The 24,253-nt window shown below is 37.6% G+C and overlaps 1 protein-coding gene across 4 annotated transcripts in view; it reads right to left on the bottom strand.

Moving 5' to 3' along the window:
• Window positions 1-24,253, bottom strand: part of Obsc (Obscurin) — a 242,466-nt gene that overhangs the window by 155,902 nt on the left and 62,311 nt on the right. For 3 of the 4 annotated variants that reach the window (XM_064698377.1, XM_064698378.1, XM_064698379.1), the window contains 6 exons: window positions 17,495-17,587; window positions 16,205-17,360; window positions 13,573-13,848; window positions 13,347-13,503; window positions 9,205-9,290; window positions 9,009-9,144 (listed from right to left, as the gene is read on the bottom strand). In XM_064698377.1, the coding sequence (XP_064554447.1) occupies window positions 9,009-9,144; window positions 9,205-9,290; window positions 13,347-13,503; window positions 13,573-13,848; window positions 16,205-17,360; window positions 17,495-17,587 (1,904 nt within the window). Of the gene's footprint in view, window positions 1-9,008; window positions 9,145-9,204; window positions 9,291-13,346; window positions 13,504-13,572; window positions 13,849-15,346; window positions 15,445-16,204; window positions 17,361-17,494; window positions 17,588-24,253 lie in introns of all 4 variants that reach the window. The other variant, XM_064698380.1, reaches the window with a different exon arrangement.

Here is a 24,253-nt window from a genome sequence, read left to right as displayed (position 1 = left end):
AGGTCGTTCATTATTTATATTATTAATAGAGATTTCAAGTCCATGTGCAAATAAAAGTGTAATTTTTATTAGAGCGAAGGGCTCCCTTTAATACAATCTTAAGAACTACTTAAATCGAAATAAACTTATAAGCATGAAACCTTAGTCTTTGACCGATGGCGTATGTGATATGGTATAGGCAAATTGTTATGCAGCTGATGATAGCGTTCGCAGGACCAACCATATTTATGCTGCGTTGACAAAAATAAATGAAATTAAAAAGGTTTCTGGAAGAATTGCTTATGTATCCACTACTCCATACTCACATTAAGTGGCACTAGTGAGCGGGTATATATAATTATATTTATACTATATTTTCTAGCAGCTGAAGGCGGAGTAAATTCTAAGAGGTCACTCTTCCCTTTCATGTTTTCGAGTACGTCCTCGAGTTTTCTTTGTAAATTTGTATACCATAAAGGTAACAATAAATATGATTATTACGAATACAGAGTTATGAATTGACTATTTTCTTTTTGTTTGAGCAATATTGCTTCCATTGTTTCAATGATAGTTAAAAGTGTAATTTTATTTGCTCAATTTTCTAAAAATACAGGATATGAGTAATCCGGAATAATAAAATGAATTTGATATTAATAATTAATTTCTTTTTAGTCTACAATCGTACATTTTTATAAGTTGATTACCTCCGATTATTGATGTCGCAATATTGATTTAATTTGGGATTTCTTAAATTATAAGTTATTACAATATTAGGTAGTACATAATATTTTAATTGCTTTGTTTCAGTTTTAGTGTACATGCAATCTGTTAGTACATTTTTTATAATGCTTTTGATACGTTGATCTGTAATAACTATTTTCTTAGAATTCTTAGAACAATATTTTGAACAAATTAATCGTCTAGATAACAATAAATTCATTTTTGATTGTGATCTGGGTATCTAACTATTCTGAATTTAGGATATGTTTGAATTATTTTAGGAATATGTGACAGCATATGAATTTCATTTGATTGCTGATTCAACCATGCTGAGGATTTTATGTATAATACGACTTTTTCATTAATATTTTACTTACATACATTCAGGAACTTACTGACTATTCCCAACTACTCATAATAAGGCCATAGGTTGCCGGAAAGGCTATAAGTTTTTCACACCTGGTCGATGATTTTCCATCTCTATCGCTTTATCCTCTATATAAGAAGATACTCTATATACTAGAATAAATTATACTAGAATCTTTACTTTTTTAATACATCTTTTCTTTCTTTTTTCATACCTTTTGTATATTCTAAAATAACATGGTAAATAAAGATCAAATTTAATTTTTACTTAAGAATATTATTTTATACCTTATTAGTAGTAGGATTCTAGTAGGCTCTAATAACGTCACTGACAAAGTAGCAAACAAAATAAATCCATCGTGTCGGCGATAAATATTTCTATCCTAATTGGGCTTTTAGCATTTAATTAATATTCTAATGTATTAAATAATTAGACTGACGCTAGTTTAGTCGACCATTTATTAATAAATAAATAATAATACTGCGTTTGTGTCTCTTAGTAATTAATAATTTAAGCGTGGAATGTGTAAGTCATAGTTTTATGTGGACCAATCGAGTCGACGATTTCCTAAAAGGCTCGCTTAGATTAAATCCAAGTAATATCTTTGGTTTCTACTGCCTTTACGAGTTTTGAATGCATTTCTATACATGTGAGATATCATTCTCCGCAATACTCCTAGTAGTATAAGACATGTTCGTCTTTAATATTTTCACAATCAGGGGCTATTTAAAAAATTCTGTGTTCGTTGGTGTTCGTGCTTCCCAATAAAATTATTTCGAGCGTATGGTATGGTACGGTAGGGTACGCTAAAATCGTTATTAGTTTTCCATGATCATACAAAATTAACTAATTAACAAATTTATGAGACCTACATTCGAGCTCAGCACGCGTTTTTTTTTCTATTTTACTTGATGTCTACTCAGCTGCATTAACAAAACAAAAGTTAATCGATACGAAAAGGCAATTCTTGCTAACGGTACGCTGCCAGTGTATGAAGCGAGCGCTGCTAACAAAAACAAAAGCGAGACCCAGTGGGACTTAGTGACAACAGCTATGTCCACTTCGCCATGTAACATTCCTGTAATTCACGAAAGCCCGTGCAGTTCAGTATCAACTTTAATGTCAAGCTTATCTAGCTTGGCAGAGGAGCGAGTAATAATTCCATCGGCGATTCGCAACACGGCGCTTCGGACCTAGCCATCCTTTGAACCTATAAGAAAATGATTCGGAGTCAGGGCTTTCTACATCAGCGAATTTCTGACAATATTGACTTTGTAGAGCGCACCATTCGTTCCGACGCTCCGCCCATGTGGGGAGATCCTGGCGGAATAAAGATGAACTTCACTTCCGGGTACTGTCGCTCGATGAGCGACGCAATATGCGTTCAATTTCATTTTTTAGTATATTGCTAGTGCCATTGAATTTTGTGCCGCTGTCCGACAGCATACGGCGGGGGCAGCCGCGTCTGGCCACGAAGGACTTCAGCACACATTGGTAAAAGTCGGTTGAGAACGACGTAGCTATATAGGGGTGCATGGCCCGCACCGTGAGCTATGTAAATAGCACGTTTTAGCGCTTCGCGCGACGCCGTCCAATAATAATGACGTAGGGTCCAAAGTAATCCGCTACTGTATATGTGGACGGTGTAGTATAGGGCGATAATCGTTCGATTGGCAGGTCGCCCATCGTATGCGGCACGCTGGTTGCCCATTCGAAGCTTCTGTCATCAAAGCTCGCCACAAAGCAAGTACCGCTGACACAATTCCTTTACGAAGATTTTATTGTGCAGGGGATGGTACCTGCGATGATAAAACTTAACCAGCAGATACGTCAATCGTTGTCGTCTTGGCAAAATTTACCGGGAATAAGAGGAGCACTTGAACAGCAGGCTTTTGGGGACGTAACAACTATAGTGCCTATTTTTGGGGCAATAAGTAAACAAACAGAGAGAAATCTTCTTCACTTTCTATTAAAATGGCGGTTGTATATCCGTAAAAGTATTATTTTATAATATCTATCGCCATCCTCATTGACATTGAATAATATCCTATCTTTACAATATTTTTGATAGTACATCTTGCAAAGCATATTGGCTTACTGGTTTGTGATAGAACGGCAACTATAGTATAATCGCTAGGTCGGTCGTTAAAACAAACATTCTACTAAAGTTGGTTCTTGCCAGTTAAGGGTCTGATAAGCAAAGCGTTAAGTTTAGCGAATGATTCGATGAAGCCGTTATTATTAGTATCTATGACACTTCCCTTATGTAAGAATGTTGTTGGGGCAGATCCGCGCCTTGATTAATTAAATGAAATAAAAAATTTAAGTCTATTGTAAGTTAGGCTTAGGGCGGAGCGGGATCGCAATAAAGCTTTGTCATTCGCTATGGGAGCAAATTCGACTTGCCGCGCCGCCGTAGCTTTAGGTTTGGGCTTAAGAAGTTTATAAGGTCGGTTGTCGAATTATAACTTACCGATCAGCACGAAGCGCATACCTTTTTCTTTTATAGCCACCAAGTTTTTGTTTACTTTTATTTAAAATCAAATAAATTTTCTTGGCGCCCCCGGGTAGACAATTTTAAAAGACAATTTTTAAATAAACTCAAAGGGTAAAGTTAAATTATCTGTGGCTCGGGAGTGAATTTAAATTAAAAACTCAAATTAAATCGCGTCGGCCAAGACCAACTAAATAATTATCTAGACCTACCAGGAATTATCGCCCCTTGTTCTTACCAATGTGCGCAACATACTACGCTATGCACAATCCTTTTCGCGTGCTATGCAAAAATTAAAATAGTTTGCATCACGTTTTCTCTATCGAACTTTCTCTACCCCTAATAAAATCGTTGCTTTCAGGATACCTTGGGGAACTCACTGACCATTCCCAACTATGAGCAGGGGCATAGCTTGCCGGACAGGCTATAAATTTTCCCCCACCGGGTCGGTGATTTCCCACTGCTATCTCTTCGTCCTATCTACCTAACACTCTATATATCTAGTTTGAATTTCTATACTTTATCAATAACTTCTTTCTTTCTTTTACCCCATTTATTGTATTTTCTTAAATAACATAGAAAATTAAGATTATTTTTCATTTTACTTAAGAACACTATTTTCTCTACTAACACCCTTCTACTTAGCTGTAGGCTCTAATAGCGTTACTAACAAAATTGGCTGTGAAAAGGGGCATAGCTGGCCGGACTGGCAAATAAAACAGCTCCATCGGTCGGTGATGCTATTAGAAAATTGTGTATTTTAACTAGGCTTTTAGCATATAATTCTTATAATGTATGTATAATGCTTTAAATAATTACGAAGACACTCGTTTTGTCGACCATTAATAAATAAATAAATAAATAAATAAATAAATAAATAAATAAATAAATAAATAAATAAATAAATAAAATTTTCCCTTTATTTTGGTTCCGCTTTGTGATAAGCGGTGGTTGTGCAATTGTTGTTTCGGTCATGAGACTCTCGCTCTCCTACTCTTTATAGATCATTCATATCATTTTTTGAATTCGTTTGGCAAATTCGATTTTTAATTAAAATGAATAATTATTAAATCGAGTTTAGAGTTACATATGGCAACTAAAGAAAGTTTTGATCATATAATAAAGGGTAAATTAAACCTAGAATCTACAGAGTAAGAATGTAGATTAGAAATGCCTGCCTCACGTATAGATACAGCGTTAAAATATCAGACTCGAGTCGAAACTTTTGACCCAGATGATGAGTATCGTGCCGAGCTCGAAGATATCTGTATAACGATAAAAGCTCGTCTAAGGTCCGTTATCAAGACATTAAGTCTTGCAACGCCTGCTGGCATGCCCGTTGCATCTCTCTAGGCACTGTTAGTCAACGAGGACAATTATTAAAAAGCATTAGTCAGCCTAAAGAGAGTATACGACAGTATATTTCTAATATTTAATGAAAATATTTAGCCTGCCAAAAATAACGCAACCTTCTGCGGCATCATTGAGATCAATGATTGACACTGTCTCCGCCATCTATCACTCGCTCCTGTCAATAGGTGATGACAAAAAAATTTCTAACGCGATTCTCGTTCACCTCGCTATGAACAAAGTTCACACAATGACCAAACGAAAATGGAAGCATCAACCCGATTATGCAATCATTCCATTATGGAGTAATTGTGAAACAGCCTTGAATCGTAGGTATCAACACCTGTCTGCTGAAAAATCATCCAAAGCTTCGTCCGATGGCTCTAAGCCAGAGTGAAAGGCTGTTTCCAAAATTAATAATCGGGGTTCGTTTTCGTGTTCTGTGGCTAATGTAAGAAACGATCAAGTGACCCCCAAATGTTTATATTGTGGTTTCGGAGGCCATTCGATACTGAATTGCTCAGCATATGCCACATTATCAGTAGAGCAGCGGATTGACTTCGCTTAGGCGGCTCCTTTACGCATCAATTGCCTTCGGAAGGGGCACACTGTTGCCAGATGCAAGGCAAACAAGTGCAGACTCGTTCTCACAACACACTGTTGCATATGTTAGATACTCTGCCGTTTCTAAAGCTCGAGCGTTGCCACCACCCCTTGGCTCCGCACAGGATCAACCATCGGCTTCACATGCTATGCTTGCGAATGTGTCTGGTAGTGTAATCCTACTTAGCTACAGCAGTCGTTTGCGTTAAAACGAGAAGTGGCGAGTTTTGGCTAGAGCTTTACTTGATTCTGGTTTAAAAGTTAATTTTGTAACTGACGAGCTAGCAGAACGATTGCAGCTGCGTAGAGAAGATACTAGTATCGCGAGTCAATTGCAGCGAATTCTTGTTAGATCTGTGTATTTTGAAGACCACTTCGGGTTACCAGCCTGACCATACGGTCAATCCCTGAGAGCCTGCAATTGGCTGATCCATATTTTCATAGGCCAGAGAAGATCGCCATGCTCATCGGAACTGAGACATTCTTTGAACTTCTGTCTGTCGGTCAGATTAAACAAGGTCCGAACTGTCCCATTCTGCAAAAGACCCTAGTTGGCTGAATTTTTGCAGGGCTTTACAATACGACAAGTCTCTAGAAGACTCATGCTGTCAATCTAAGTTGCCAAGGAGAGTCTTATATTGTCGGTAGACAAAACGTTGCAGAAATTTGGTCATTGGAAGAGTTGTTTTCAACCGAACAGTTGAACAGCAATTATGTGAGAGTCACTTTCTAAATAATTTGGAAATATTGCCGTCAGTTTTTAAATAAATAAAAATATTAAATCAGATCCCAATCAGCTTGGTAACTCCTTCGAGGTTACTAAGCGTCTGTTTTTGTCGCTTGAAAGACGCTTGTCTCGATATTTCGATCTTAAGCGTATGTACTTGGAATTCATGAAGGAATATTTAACGTTGTGTCACATATCGGAAATAGATTCCACGCACTCCACGCTACTTCATTTCGTATCAGTGTGTTTTGAGACCACAAAGCGCATCGACGAAGCTCCGTTGATTTCGATGGGTTCTGTCGGGCATCATCTCAAATTGCGTTGAATGAGCTTCTAATGGTTGGACCGACCATTCAAGAGGAGCTATATTCGACTTTGCTTGGATTTAGACTCCTCAAATATGCATTGACAGCTGACATTAAAAATATGTATAGGCAGGTCATGGTGCATGAAGCAAATCGAGACTTCCAGCTAGTAGTGTGGAGAAAAAACCCATCTGACTTTTTGAGGTCTTTCAGGTTAAACATTGGAACTTACGGCACTGCGCCTGCCCCGTTATTGGCCATACGATGTTAAACAAAGCTTGGTGAGATAAGAGAGTCATCACAACCTAAAGCTACCGACGTTGTCAGGCACGACTTTTATGTCAATAATTTACTAACTAGTGCTGCATGCGTAGAGAGCCTTCAGACAATTAAGTCTGAAGTGTCGCAAATACTTCAAAGCGCAGGTTTCGAACTAACCAAATGGTTTTCGAATTTTCCTGACCTCTCCGCAACAAACGCAACCCAGCCGATAACGATCTTAGCGTCTGACTCAACCAAAACACTTGGCGTGATGTGGTTGCCGAATGAAGATGCTTTTAAATTCAAGCCAGACGATTAATTTTCCTTGTTTGGCGCATTCGTATATATACGAAGCCAAATCTAAAGTAACTCTAATCCTAGCCGGTTAACCAGCATCTGATGACAGATGAGATGCGTACCCTAAAAGTACGCAAAAGAGCTGTTGGACTAGCAGCTATGGTAGACCGACCAGATAACTTGGAAACTATCGATAGTTTCTCATCGTATGCCAAGCTGCAGAGAGTGTTTGCTTATGTGTTCCGTTTTATTCAAAAATTGTAAAAATCGAGCAGTACAATTTGAGGGTATCCCTACGGCGCTTGAAAGGAAAGAAGCTTTCGAGAAAATAGTTGAAGTTATCCAACGAGTTGAATTCAAAGGAGTGGATCATAGCCTGCAGCGTCTCAATCCATTTATACATGAGTATAATGGATTTTGGTGATCTTTTTCGTTGTCGTAAGTAGGGGGACTTCTCTTCCATATGATGCCAAGTTTCCGCTACTTCTGAATAAAAGCTCGCAATTCGCTAGAAACTTTATTAGATACTTGCATTTGACGAATAGTCGTGCTGGACGTAGAGCACTCGTCATTCTTCTTCGTGAGCGACTTTGGCTAATAACGCTCAAGAGGTCTGTCGTCAGACTGTGAGATCATGTATCCGTTGCTTTAAATGCAAACCTCGTCTGCTAACACAAATTATGGGAAATTTTCGAGTAGATCGACTTCGAGTAGATCGACTTCTGTGGCGTCGACTTTTGTGGCCCAATTAGGACGACTTTTCCAAAGCGGTTCACTTAGAACTACTATCTGACTTATCCACTAATACATTTTTAATGGCTTTTCAAGGGTTCGTCGGCCGTCGAGAAGTCCCACAGACCGACCAGCAGCAGCTCTCAATACAATCTGGAACCTACTACCAAGCGACAGTCACATAATGTCCATCGTAATATAAAGCGCCATAAGATGAAAAGCAGTCAACATTTGGCAAAGCAGCATCCTTTCAACACTAGAGCATAGGAACAGACCACTACATGTCGCCTAGCGAAGATTTGGAGAGATATAGATGGGAGCCGGCTTGCACTCGGAGGGTTAAAATATGGGAGCGTTTAAACATCTGCCAAACTCTGCGATCGATTCGAGGCCATACGCGATATTTTAAGCCAACAGCCTTATTATTGAATGAAAAATCCAAAGAACAAGAGTGGCGATCTACTCAGCCAAGCGGCTATTAAATCCATTTCTTCAAGGAAAACAAACTCGTGAACGCACTTAACACAATAGGAAAACAAAATTCAGTCCGAGTAACCTGGGTTCCAGGAAACAGTGATACGGGTGGTATATTGCAAAACCAAAAATTAAATTATAACATATGAAATGAAAACAAAACTAATGGCATACTACTAAAGCGTTCCATAAAAGCTTGCGATAGATTTGATTTATGTAGATTTTGAGACAAACAATATAAATCAGTTGACGGAAAAACCCTTTTGCGTACTAATTTCATTTAGATTTCGTGAACAACTGGCAGCCTGACTGAACGGATGAACAATTGGCGCAGACGTAAAGGAAGAAAAGTGTTTGGATAGCTCTTATAAGTTCTGAGATCGCCGCGTTTATAAATACGGACAGACAGACGGCAAATGATTATCAAGAATATGTGCACTTTGTGTTGGCGAAAATGCTTCCTTCTGTCTGTTACATACATTATACCTTTCTTAACCATTTTCCTTGGGTTCAAGATATAAATATATATTAGAATGAAAATGATTGAAATCAATTTTTTTTAAAATCTTATACATTTTACGGTATTATAAATAATACACGGTAATTTTTGATAACTTTCACATTTATAGACAATTTGACGACGGATTCGTCTCACATTGGTGTCTTAAAACTTATTATTATTATTTTTATTATACTTACAACTGTACTTTTGGCTTTGGATCGCCTAAAATTTTTATCATGAAGCGAAACAGAGTGTTTTCAATCATTTCAGCATCCTTTAAGCTAACCAGAAACGCTGGTGACACATTCGTTTTAGATTCGTCATGGCCAGAAGCTGTTAAAATTAAACGAAGCCTTAACTAAAACAATCATTCATTTTATTAATAAAACTTACCTTGTCCAACAGCAAGCTGAGCTGTCACAGTCGTTGTATCAGAACCTGATTGTGCGCGAACAGTATACGTTCCAGCGTCATTCTCACTAGAAATTAAAAAATAATGTCAATATTTTTGTAAAACAAGAGGCTAGTGCATAATTTTCAGATACCCTGCCCCAAATACGAATTGATGAAACATATATTACAATATCTCTATATATAAAACTGTTACGTTTGAGGGGCGTTTCTCACTTTTCGAAAAAAGCATTCCTCCTTGGTGGAAATGATATCAAAGATTTGGTTTGTAACGTTTCGCGCTCAAATTCATATCCAAGGATCTTTATAAACATCATTTGAGACGTATTCAACACTTTTCGCGGAATCCAAGACTACTCGGTAGAAAATGCGGGTCAAAGTTTATTGGGAGCAGATTTAAGTTCAGTTTAAGGTCGATCGGACGACCTCAAACTTACATTCAAAGCCCTACAAAAGAACTTAATGGATACGTGTTTCTAGCGATTTTAGAAATTCCATTCAAGACTATGTTAAATTGGAGGTAAACGATTCTTTGAAAGTTTATTATAAATGCGGGTGAATATGTCTAATTTTTTTTGCACAAATCTTGCCATGGGCAAGGCCGGGTAGTAACCGCTAGTATATACATACATATGTGTACATAGGGCTTCATTGACAAAATTCAAGAATTTACATAGCCGCCTAACGAGGCAAGGGGAGTTACTAACGAGGTTGGCATAACAATTATATTTATAACATGTATCGATTGTAATAAGACAAATGGTGCATATGGTAATCAAGACCTACGCGCAGTACGCGACAGTAATTTGCATATATAAACGGACTTATAGGCATGGAAAAAAGAAGATGGTGCTCTGTAGCGATTAATGATTAATTTGTATGAGTATAAATAAGTTAACACGATCAGCCAACCCGATCATGCATAGTTTGCATGGTAAAAGTGTAAGATTAACAACGTCTGCGGATATTTCACAACCACACTAGAAGTTCAGTCAGCGTCAATATTGCGAGGAACGCTCCAAAACCGTGCACGAGGAGCGGGATTAGCACTTTGGGGCATAGGGCTAGCTTTGGTTGTAAGGAATTCTGTTATAAATTGGGTCAGCGCCACGTCACGTATAATAAAATTCTTCTCTCTTTGCGCCGCACCGCGCATTGCAAATGTCAATCTACCTAGGAACTGCTTAATTTATATATAAGTTAACGAACGTTAAAACCTGTGATTCGTAATCCGTTTGTATAAAAACTTAAAATTATAAAAACCATAACATCACTCACAGCACCAACAAAAATCAACAACCCCGAGTAGACCACACTCAATTTGAAGGCCATATCTAACAGATTTGATTTAACGTAAGCGGACACATAACAGAGCAAAAGATGTCAATACATCGCCAGAGAAATAAGACTCTGCTAATAAACTAGACTATCATGACCTACAACACTATATTGATTAATAAACACGCGTTTTTATTTCAGGAGCTAGCAATTTGTTAAGCGATGTTCTTTGCGCCGCAAGACCGTCTGAACATCCTTCCGCATTAAAATTAGCTCAGAAGGTTGTTGCAAACCACGAGAGATACCTGTTCGCAAGTAATTTTGCACGAAGTGTTGAAGAGAGGGTCCAAAAATCTAAACAGAGGCAACAGAGCAGCAAAAATATAATAGGGATAAAAATACTCATTTTAATAAAAGACAGGAATTCCAACCCAAACAAGATCAAGACCAGCCAATGGACGTCGATAACTAGTCTCATGCTAGAACAACCAGGGACAAGTAACTATACAGCAACAAAACATCAGAGCATCAACTATTTAAGCTCAGATGACCAACCAAGAGGATTGTGAATACCAAACGCAAGCCGATACAGATTAGACGTTATAGACATTACCTCACGGAATATAACCAGGTTAATTTTGTAGGCACAGCTGATCCCGTTAATAGACAGAATAAGTAATAGGCTCTAGTCACGAGTTCCCGAATAGAGAATACCATGAAACCTTTTCTACTAACATCAAATGCAGATCGCGCAACGAGCTCGTTTGCTTACGCAGAAATAAAAATGATTTACAACAAAGGAAGTTTCCTTACTGGCAAATGCTTCTACTCAACAGACACACACACAAATCATTTTAAAAGAAAAATCAAGTAAGAGGCTCTAGTCGGGAACTCCCGACTAGGGGTTACCCTGAACTCTTTTATTCCAACACCAAATGTAAAACGCGCACGCTTGCTTTAGTAAGTAGCAATAAAAATAAATTTAAAAATAAAGTTTCCTTGGCAGGTTTCGAGCTCGCAACTGACCACAATACTTGCCGCCGCCTCTACTCAACAGCCACACCAATAATTGAGTCTTAATGAGCAGCACAGAAAACGATACAATCGCAATTGCAATGCTGTTGATAGAATTCAAAGCAGACGCGCATGAATGTGTGTGTGTATATGTATACAGAAATTCTTGGAATTTGCGCTTGCTGCCCCAAACTCTAGGCCAGCTAAAACATGTTTTATTTAATAACTTCTGTTTTTCTTATCCGATCTTGATGTTATTTTCTACAGTACATCTTATTGAACTATAAAGTATTCGTGTATTATCAAAAAGTCAATTGTATTTAAATTGTGGCTTTTACTGGTAGGCAGCATAAATTGCTTTACTTGGTTTATAGCTATAAGGTAATAGAGGGGCGGGGGTGATAGCTATAAAATGAAAGATACTTGATATACATATACTATTCTAGAAGCTACATGTCAATTTTGGTGAACCTAGCTCTTATTATTTACCAATTTCAAACGATTTCTTGGAAACGGGGCAGGTTATTGAATATCGGAAACAAACTCGATCTGCGCGAAAAGCTAGTTAATGACAACACCACTACAGTTCAAATCAAATCTATAACCAATGTTATGCAATTATTCCACTTCCACAGTGTGACTATTCGCAGCAACATCGAAAAAATATTATCAGCAAAATACATGGCACTGCCCATGGAGGAGTTGGTTCAACACTAAAACTCATCAAACAGCGCTTCGTATGACCTTTTATGCATAAAAATATATATATCACTTCGTCAAACAGTGCACCCCTTTTCAAAAATTGAAAGTCACGCAACACGTTCATTCACCACTCCAAAAATACACTCTGCCTCCACGCAGATTTGAACACATCAATGTAGAGCTCATTGGAGCTCCATTGCCTCAATCTGGTCAATTTAGATATTGTGGCTAGATGCAGTTGCTATCGAGGATATCCAAGTTAAAACAGTAGACACAGCACTCAACAACACTTGGATTTCTCGCTTTGGAGTTCCAGCACGCATTACCACGGACCAAGGCAGACAATTTGAATCTAGGTTATTCAACGAGCTATCGCGCCTCCTCTGCATTGACCATTTACGAACAACCGCCACCATCCACAGGCAATCGGAATCATCGAACGTTCCCACCGCACGATTCAGGCAGCCATATTGTGTCACAACAGGATCGGCTGGCCATCCAAATTGCCAATGATTCACCTCGGCCTACGCTCAGTATATAAGCCCGACATCCAAACAACAGAAGCACAGCTTGTTTACGGCATAACTCTTCGTCTTCCTGGGGAATTTTTCAACAACTCCAACTCCAACATACTTGTCAATGGTCATGATACCAAAGTATCAATTGATCGCAGGTTTGACCTGCTTTCATGGAAACACAGCAACAATCAACGACAACCAACTCAGATGCAACACCGACATTAGGTCAACAACAAGACGCATCCAAGGATACTCCCAACACACATATACTGATTCAACAATCTATAAGGCCACGCCGCTCAATTAGTCTCACTATTTGAATCCTGGTGACACTTAGGTCTATTGTTTTTGCTTTGTGCTTATTCTTATTGTTTGTCGCTTACGAACTATCGAGGAAACATTATATAAATAGCATATGCAACTGATTTCGCGATTTTTGAACGCTTGCACCGCCATCACATAAGATTAATAATTTAAAAATTTCAAGTTCCTATGGTTTTGGCTGTGCATCAGTCAGGACAAACAGTTTTATATATAGAGATAATCGTCTCTATGCTCATTCAAAATATGTATTTTTGGTAATTTAAAAAAACAAATAATAAAATAAATAACCTGCAATTTTTGATATCCAATCGATAAGAATTCATTGGAGCACTTGTTTGGACAATTCGATCCGCTAAACGATCGTCCAAGGTCTTGTTATCCTTTAACCATGTAACTAATCCTGGCTGCTCTTTAAACTGAATTTCAAAGTGCGCTGTCTCTCCGCCTGTAATCAAAAATTTGATAAACAAAGAACATATTTTGGAAAATATTTTTGTATACTTTTGAAACTTACGATCAACATGTACACTTTTCAACATTTTGATAATCACAGGTTTCTCAATACAGCGTTGAGGCTGATCGTCAATTAGACGCGAAGATGAACGTATACGGCTGTTAGCTTGACTTTCTGCACGACTCTCGCTTCGACTGGAAGCTAAGAGGGATGAACGTGCTTCAATTCTATCCAATGTACTTCGATCACGTCTCGCACCAGTTACGTAGCTTACGTGCTTATCGAAAGTACTATCGTAGGAAGTGCCCCTATCATCGTCCCTGGACCTACTAGTTTCTTTGATGGTAGTTCAAAATAAATAATAAAAATATGTTATCATTGTGGTACATAATAATTTAGGATAAACAAATACGGAAAAATTGTGTTAATGGAGCTGGGTAAGCAAAGGTCTATCATAATACTAGGACTGAATTGTTATACCCTGAACCGATTAAAAACGGGCATAAGGGTGTAATGTATTTGTGCAAATCTTTGTGACAGGCAGAAGGAAGCATCTCTGACCCCATAAAGTATAAGTAGTCTTGAGCTGCATTAATAGCCGAGTCGATCTGGCCATGTCTTTCTGTCTGTCCGTCTGCCGGCCGTATGTATGAACGCAAGGATCTCAGAACCCATAAGAGCTCTTTCCGTTTCTAAACAGTCGATGAAAATTATATTATAACAAGAGGCTAGCCAAAACACGTTTTCTTTAATAACTTCTGTGTTTCTTAACCGATCTTGATTAAATGTTCAACAGAAGATCTTAATGTACTATAGAATATTTGTATATTCTCAAAAAGTCAATTGCATTAAAATTGTGGGTTAAATTGGTGGGCAATACAAATTGGCTTATTTAACTGATTTATAGCCATGTGGTGATAGCGGGGAGGTGGCGATAGCTATAAAATTAAAGATACTTGATATAAAAACACGATTTTGATATCGATTTGGATCGATTACTTTGAAACGGGGCAAGTTATCGATCGGAAACAAATTCGTACTGCGCGGACATTAGGAGGACCTACGTTACAAATTTCAAGTCTATAGCTCTTATAGGTTCTGATATCCTTGCGTTCATACATACGGACGGACGGACGGACAGACGGATATCGACTAGATCGACTCGGCTATTTATGCTGATCAAGATTATATATACTTTATGGGGTCGGAGATGCTTCCATCTACCTGGTACATACATTTGCTCAAATACTTTTACCACTTTTACTCATTTTTAATGGGTTCAGGGTATAGCTTGATTGATTTTAACTGCAAATCGGAGTTGCGTGCAGGTTGTTTATTAGTCGGCCACTGTCGACTAGAGCACTTTAACTGGTTTGAATAGAAGCGTTGCATATTAATATTATATAGGAAGCATGGATATATGTATGCATATAAATTCATTTGCTCGCAACAACTAGTTATTAAATGAATTTTGTAGATAGGGGTATAGTATATGTATGCATATTTGAAAATATGTATTCATAATGTTCAGTTAATGTATAATGTATTTAACCGTAGTTTAGAACGCAAGGCATCTATTCCATATAAACACACATCTTTCCTCGCAAAAAGTTCAGAGAGTGTACATACATCGTATAAGTTTGTATAAATTCAGAAATATTTTTATAAATGTTGTTTAGTAATTGTCTATTTTATATAATTAATTTTTCTAATATTTATCTTTATTTTCAACCTTAACTCTTTAATCTAATTTTTTTTTATATTATTACAAGTCATTGGTCGATATACCATATATATATAAAACCATTTACTTTACTTGCTGATGGTAACTTACTTTCAACACGCCGCTGAGTAGCCAGTGAATACCCAGAATAGTTATCATCCATACTGCTAACACTTTTGTCTCGGACTTCCCAGTCGGCACTTGACTCTCTGAAATCGTGACCAATAGATTCAGTATAATCACCTTCAATCTCAGGCATATTTTCAGCCTCTTCAATAATTTCAAATATGGGTTTCCTTTTAATTGGCGGATTAAATATATGTACAAAATCGCGAGCTTTCGCTTTTTTCACTGTGTCTTGGGCATAATTTGTAGAATCTTTTGATTTTAACACAGAGGTTTTAATATTTCGTATTTTTTGTTTTGCGTTGCGGAGCGATGTGTCTGAGGTTGATACGTCGTAGATACCTTCCAAAAAGTTCTGTGTTTTTTGTTCCAGGCTTTCAGTATGGACAAGCAGCCGTTTAACGGTTCGCGGCGGTGGAGGAGGCGGTGATGGTGGGCGTGTTTTAATAATTAGTATCTCTATGGTGGTTTCATATGAAATAAGCGGAAGCGGTTGAAAAAAGCCAGGCATTCTAACAAAATGAGGAGGTATAGGTGGTGGGGGTGGACCATGTGCCGAACGTTCGCCCCCATTATTGAATGCAATATTAGCAAGATCATTATTCCATTGCGTTAATGAAGCAGAATCAGTTATATTAGTAAAACTTGAAAGCTCCTGTCGTTGTTTGGAGTTTGATTGTGTGGTATCACTATCAAAAATAGGTTCATTATAGCCAAAGATATCTTGCAGTTCGATTGGAGTGTGCTTAGTTGTAATGCAATTGTTATAAGTTTCTCTTGGGATGCTAATTGGAATTTTCAAATCTTCCGTGGTATTATACTTAAATTGCTTCATGTCCTTACCCTCTGATATAGTTTGTTGCTGAATATCAACTTTTTGGGACCTCTCTATTGCACTAAAATCATCTGAATCTTTTCTGTTACCATCACTTAGTTGAATAAAGGTTTTATCAAAAACTTCCTGGCGTTTTTTATCATCAACTACTGTTGTAGACTCGGTGTGTTGAAAATCTACGACACACTGTTTAATCTCGGTTGCATTGTCATTAAGCTTTATAGAGTTTTTATTAGAAAATTGGTCTTCTCCAAATTTTTTAAATGCGACAGATTCAAGCGCTATAGGACCCTGAAACTCTTCATCATCTAACGCTAAATTCTTAATCTCTCTTGCATTAGTTTGATCATTACTGTCTTTTACATACGAGCAACTTTCTAAGACATACTCAGTATGAAAATGATCTTTCAATTCAGGTATTTGGACCTTTTGATAACTAATATTATGTTGGTTCTGTTGGCTTCTAAATAATTCAATAGCTTCTTGCTCAATTTTTTTAAGTTCTTGTTGTTCAAAGCAGAGCCGTTCTTTTGTTTCCTTACTTAAAAAGTAGTTGTCGGCTACATCAGATGGACGTATGCCTAAATATGGATTACAAGCTTCAACTTTTTGGGGAAGCCGAAGAATTAATTCACTTTCACTAGATATATTTGTAGGATCGACTTTAAGATCATCTGCGTTGTGTTCTTGCAGAGTCACTTCGTGGTCAATGTATGACTTAATTTCTTTGTACCAAATTAGATGATTTTCCTCCTTATGAGGCTTTATAAAAATATTTATATTTGATATTTCGTCTGCAGTTTTTAATGAGAGATAGATTTGCTTTTCCTCTAATATGTTCTTAACGTCGCATAGAGGGAGCTTTATAATATTTTGCAAAATGAATATCGACTTTTTTTCTGATATTTTTCGAGCCTTTGTTATTAAAAGTCTTGATTTAAATAAAAAACAATATCGATCATGTGATTTGCCATCCTTATCGGTAACTAAGCAAGACTCATGCAGCAAAAGCCTGCCCAACTTATAAATGTTACCTCTATATCCCTCAATGCTCGAAATCAATACATTATCATATGCTCTACTTGGCACGCTTAGCATTAGTTCTAAAGCTCTTTCCAAGTCCCTAACATTCTCTTTAACGCATTCAGATAATTTAATTAGGTCCTGTGGATAAAAATTTAAGCCAGTAAGTATAGTAAAAGATTATTAGATGAACGTAATAAATGATAAATCGTGTTACGAATACACGTGCATGATATAAAATATAATAAATATACTACAAATAAATGTATTCAAACCTTAAACAGGAGTTTATAGTCGTTGATTCTCTGAAGAGGGAGTTTCAAGTGCTCAGATAGCGATTTATCGTCGTTTAGATTTGCTGAAAGTTCCTGAAATAATAAAATGAAGTACACGGTATAACAAATGATTAAATAAACAAGTAAGAGTGCTCTGGTTGGGAGTGCCCGACTAGCGGATCCTCGCGTCAAGCTGCCATCACAAACATTCTAGCTGCATTCATTGTTGCCATACCGAACTCCACGGTATCAGCTAACAGCATTGAATGTATACATAAAACCGTCAGATCTCAAATTATACATGAATACGCATTCAGCCTCAGCACTTTGTAATAGAGTTAGCAGGGTACGTGTTACCCCGTATCGAAATAAAAAATCATTACAATTGTAGAAAACCAAACATAAGGTTAATCTCTATATATAAAACTGTTTGGCCTGACTGACTGACTGACTGACTGACTGACTGATTGGTGATCAACGCACAGCCCAAACCGTAAGAGCTAGGAAGCTGAAATTTTCACTGTAGCTACCCTATGTGATGTAGGTGCACGTTAAGACGGGGTTTCGGGCAATTCCACCCGCAAGTGTGGAAAAGTCGCGAAAAACGTTTGTATGTAACTTTTTTGTTTACCATCCGATCGGCCCCAAACTTATTTTCAAAGATCTTTGTTCAAATTCATTTGAGGGGTGTTTCACACTTTTCGAAAAATCCGTTCCTCCTTGGTGGAAATGGAGGTCAAAGATTTGGTGGGTGACGTTTCGCGCTCAAATTCATTTCCAGAGATCTATAAGAAAAATCATTTGATACGTGTTTCACACTTTTCGCAGAATTCAAACTTCTTCGGGTGGAATGCGTCTCAAAGATTTTTTGTGCGAAGTTTTAAATTGTGTCCGATTTGCTGCAAACTTATTTTCAAAGCTATACATAAGAACTTAATAAATACGTATTTCAGCGATTTGGGAAATTCCACCCGCAACAGTGGTAAATTGGCGGAAAACGGTTGTATGAAAGTTTTTTGTTTACCATCCGATCGGCCCCAAACTTATTTTCAAAGATCTTTGTTCAAATTCATTTGAGGGGTGTTTCACACTTTTCGAAAAATCCGTTCCTCCTTGGTGGAAATGGAGGTCAAAGATTTGGTGGGCGACGTTTCGCGCTCAAATTCGTTTCCAAAGATCTATAAGAAAAATCATTTGAGACGTGTTTCACACTTTTCGCAGAACCCAAACTTTTTCGGGTGGAATGCGACTCAAAGATTTTTTGTGCGAAGTTTTAAATTGTGTCCGATTTGCTTCAAACTTATTTTCAAAGCTCTACATAAGAACTTAATGAATATGTATTTCAGCGATTTGGGAAATTCCACTCACAACAGTGGTAGGAAACGTTTGTATGAAAGTTATTTGTTTACCGTCCGATCAGTTTCAAAATCATTTCAAATTTGTTTGAGAACATTGATTTTATAACATACGTGCCACGGGCAAGGCCGGGTTATACCCGCTAGTAAGGTATAAAGTAGGTTGTGAAGTATCTTATCTAGGTCCCAAGATCAAAGGTAAGAAAAAATATAACAAAAATGTAAAGAAAAATATAACAAGTGAAAGGTGAATGGTAGCATGACAAAAAAAAAATGATACACATTAACGAATCTTGAGCGTTAATAATATTAAAGAAACAAATCTTGAGCGTTAAAAATAAAGAACGAGTTCGCGACATACAAAAAATAAGGGCGGGAGCGAACAGCTCTCAAGAGTTCACTAAAACTTGCTTCACTTCGCTACGTTCGACCACTAGTCAAATAGCATATAGAGTCTATATTATAGACTAGACAACCAGTACAATTGATGAGGACAAGCGTTTTCAGAGCGGCTGGTCGTTTTTGTTCGGGTTCGAGACATGCCCGCATGCTTTCAAACCAAGAGAGTAAGAATACATATGACCTGTGTCGTAGAACGGCATCACTGTCGTCTTATTCGCTCGCTCTACAGGAAACTGCTTTGACTTACTCTCTTCCATATGATTTGTGCGATAGAACGGCATCGCTGTTTTTATCTCGCTCACAATACAGGAAACTGCTTTGGCGTACTCTCAGTGCTCTTTCAATTTGTCTATGTACCGTTTAAATGTTTGTGTGTGTATGTGTCCGCACAAGCTAAAATGCCCACAAATTCAATTTTTGTCAAAAGTCGGTGGCATTTCTTCCCTTTTGAGGGGACGAGTAATATGAAATAATGAAAGGGTTTGCCACATCGATGCCTAGGAACATTTTTGAAGGCAATGTCTCTTAAAGAGGCTTATAGTAAAGCTATTCAGGAAAGACACATCGTACTTACCAAGAATGCAGACGTAAACGTAACCTATCACAAGAGACAATATCAAAACCTCAAACCCGAGGAAACTGACATTCCAGAAAACATTAACCATTCTCTCAAATTTCTAACAATTTGCAAGGCCATAGGAAGCGCAATAGCTACCCTCGGAACTAAAACTAGCAATAAACAATCTACAACTGGAACAATAATTTTAGAAGGTGGACACTATGAGTTCACTAGAATGCTATTTGGGTTAACAAACACACAAATTCCAAACAATAATGGATAGCATTTTGCAGGACTTAACATAATAAGAAAATTTTGCCTAGTATACCTTACCGATAAAATGATATGATTCGGTTTAAGAATATATTGAATACCTGAAACAAAAAGTAAATCTAAAACTAAAAGCGGAATCAGAATTTTTAAGAAAAGAAATAGAATATGTTGGACTCATAGAAAGCATGGAACTAAACCCAAAGAAAGTAGAAATTGCCATTGCTTTTCTTTCCTGCCTTTTTAGGATTATTAGATATTAGATAAAGTACAATAGGGATAAGGGAAAAAATCACATAAATATAGATAAATATAAATCATATAAATATAGATATAAATCAGCAGATACCGCACACTCTAATGTACAAGCATTAAACGAACACATTTATATTTTCAGTGGGCACAGTGTTAAAAAGGTTAGATGCACAACACAATTAAGAAACCTTGTCAGTACAGACGCTCAAGAAAACGAATTTCGCTACCAACATACTTCCTCCAACCATTAAAGCAATAAGCAATTATCAAACATCCGAAAAGATGGTATTTTTTCCAATCATTAAAACAAAAGTCGCACAGACAATTAATAATTGCGGCATTTGTAACACACTAAAACACGACCGATACCCACCCCAGCATACCAAGAAACTGAAGCACCTAGTAAGCCTTTGGATATTATACGCACAGACCGAATCAGCGGAAAATAATGAAGTAATGAAGTAATGAAGTAAATAAGGAAGAATTTCAGATGAATCACATTATCCCTTGCCGATAAATCAAACACAATTAAGAATATCAACGAAATATGTTAACAATAGCATAATACAAACAAACACATCATGGCATAAGATACGAAATTGTAAAAACCCGAAAATGTATAGAAAATATTTTGAAACTAAGATCAAGTAATTGTAATACAAAGAAGAAAGTTAGGATATGTTCAGCACGCCGACGATTTAATACCCTTGTAGACATATCCCTTTTGCACATACGTGAGAACTTTTGAGCCTGAGACCTTTCTCATTAATTTTCAACGCATATAAAATAAGCATCAATTTCGATTATGGCGAAAAAGGTCGCTCAAGGGATCCGTTTAAACAATGTACTGTACTGTCAAGATCAATGATTCTTATTACGACGTCTCTACAAACATGATGGAAGACAGAAAAGCGATAAATATCCCGCCAATAGAAGAAGATATGATAAACCAAACTACAGAACCAACCACTGAATGTTAACCGCCAACAAATACTCAGGCAAATGAAAGAAGACTTAAAGTCGCACCTAATAACTATCTACTCCCTGATATCACTAGTTGGTATTATGGTAGCAATAGTATACTGGAATCGATGAAGACAAATGATCTAAGAGCCAATCGGGCGGAGGAGTTACAATGCCGAGCCCCATACCTCTTACGCCACCAGCAAAACCGCCCCGCAACCTCTAGACTCAAGTGACCTCCTCTTAAATGCAACAAAGTCAAATAAGGTACAAGCTTACAGGATTGACTTTGTTGCGACATATATACTTAAAACCGTCAGCTCAGCAAATTAGGCAACATAGGAGGCTGCTACCCACATTATTTACTCTATATATGAATACACATTCTGAGAGCGTCAGCACTTGGTAATAGAGTAAGCAGATATAGAAGCAGATATAGAAGATGATATAGAAGTAACAAAGTATCGAAATAAAAAATTATTCTAAATGTAAATAACCAGGTTAATAAGGAAGTATCAAGGTTCTAAAGAAAATCCATAAGAAGACGTTCCCATCCCTTCGGCCAGAACTTGTAACTCACGCAAGCCGTACATAAGCCAACAAGATGTGCATCGGACCCTACACGTACTAAAGGCATTATGGAGATGCTTTCACCACTCCGAGAAGACCCCTGTCTTATTAATTTAGATGCGGTGTTTGACGGTCTCCTATATGCATGCTCCTATATGATATAGAAGTAACAAAGTCAGATAAGATGCTTGTCATTGCCTAACGAATGAAGCCAAGCAACGCTCCTGGACCAGATGCAGTGCCAAATCGTGCTTGAATGCCAGCCATCTCGCTGCAACCACAGGCTCTTGCTAAAAGACGGAAATTTAGCGCTCTGCTCAAAGCCTGACAAATCTCCCTCAGACCGATCTCGAAATTCGAAAGATATATTTGCTTTCAGCGCTGCGATGATCTGAGTTAATTAAGCTCTTGAAAGGCAAAATCTACAATGGACGGAGCATTATTGTTCTAATCGTTCCGGTGCGTTCATCACCAATTAGTTAGCTTTAAAAAATAAACAGTTTTGTTTAAATAGAGAATGTGTTCGGTTGTTTATATATAATTATTTGTAAGTCAACTACATAGCACACAAAAAACCCAATCACGCTGCTTGTTGCGCTGTTAACGCTGCGGCTGTGCTTTGTTTTCTTTTAGATTCTATCTTTGGTGAATGCATTAAAGTTTACCTTTAGATTTTTATGAAATGATCAGGCCTAAACTAATGTACTATGTACTTACCAAAGCCCAAGGCTGTACTTAAAAAAATTATTTGATATGTTTATCTCGTGCACTTAAATATGGGCTGAAAGTCGATTCTTATCGAGTTCTTGAAAACAGTTAGCTGCGCGTGCCAAAAATTTAGTCTCTGAAGTCGTTGGGATTATACATATGGACGAACGGAGTGGAACTGATCATGAATATATACTTTATAAATTCGGATATTTTTTTCTAGCCCGTTACTGCGGATCCACATATATGAGCACTATTCTAGGATTAGACGTACAAGTGCGATGTACAGTAATTCTATAATCAAGTTAAACTCGTTTAATTCCTTAGACCAACATTTGATGAATCTAAGTACACATTTAGCCTAATAAAAATTGAGACTGAAGCACCAGTTCTTTAACTATCAGTATACGTTCTAAAGCAGTATCTACCATATAGCTCAAATTATTTTATTTAATTGAGTGTGATGTAGAGGATCACTGCATATATAAGTATATGGAAAATTATTCATAACAAGACTAAAAGTAAAGGTCCTAGCCTACAAAAAAAGGTCACAAAAAGTAAGGAGAACTTTTTCCGAGGTTCTTAAACTAAGGAAGACCTTCTAGTTCTTATCCTTGAAAAAGTGCAAAACAAAAGAGGCAGAAGTTTTTTATCCAAACTGCTTACTCTTGGTATATAAAAACAGCATTGTCCACATCACTTAGAGATCCTAACTATACCTTAAATGCTATTATCACAAGAAATTCGCAACTCAGCTATCTTAACATGATGAAGTCAGTGGACTCACTCCGAGTCATGACTCAGCTTTTTGTAAACCTATTTTAAAATTTTCTTAAGGAACAAAATGCAGCCTAGCGACAACTACACGGATTTAAATGAGGCTTTTGAATCTGCTCATCTCCTCTAGCTCCTTTGCGAATAAATCCTCAGCTTCCCACTCAATTTTCTGAACAGTATATTGGAAAATGTGGCTAACCCAGATGGCATTGGGGTTCCTAAAGTCACTTTAGCCGTTAGCCTCTTAAGCAATGAGCTTGCAACAGCTTTGTGACTTTCTATAGAGTTTCTTTGCAAATGGTATCTTACACACTTGACATTTCGGTTACTACAGAGTAGCTTAGGATATGCTTGCGGAGTGTGGCATAAAAGCTGCACTATGGAGCTGTGGACAGACACAGTGTCAGGTCACCTAACGACTTGCTCGTAAAGAGTTTGGAGCTTGGAATACAGCTGCTTCATACCACCAAGCATTCCTCTGGCAGGGTACGCAGTCATCTTAGCAGACATCGCCTAAGACGCGCACGGCAAATCTCTAGTTATAGTCACCGGGGGACTTAAATGCATGGGCTACAGAATGGTGCAGAACGTCATGTATGTCGGAGTACTGTGACTCTGCCTACCGGAGGGCAATATAATCATTGGCTTCGCCAATGGCATTGCTCTTGTAACGGTGGCTTCGAATCTTAACAGGGTCAAGAGCAGTGTTGCCATAATAAAGTGGCTATCCAAGAACGGTCTCACGTTGCCGGAGCAAAAGTCGGAGGCAGTCCTCATAAGTAGCAGCGTCCATCATAGAAACGACAGCTGCAGTTCATAAGGCGCAAAGCGGCCACGGTCACGTCCACAATCCTATATGGAGCAATCATCTCGGCCACCGCAATGGAAGTTGCATCCTAC

The sequence above is a fragment of the Drosophila montana genome, unplaced genomic scaffold (assembly GCF_035044405.1).
Source record: "Drosophila montana isolate Dmon_TW-CO22-7 unplaced genomic scaffold, ASM3504440v1 contig_599_1, whole genome shotgun sequence".
NCBI lineage: Eukaryota > Metazoa > Arthropoda > Insecta > Diptera > Drosophilidae > Drosophila > Drosophila montana.
This window is presented reverse-complemented; position numbering and strand designations above follow the sequence as displayed.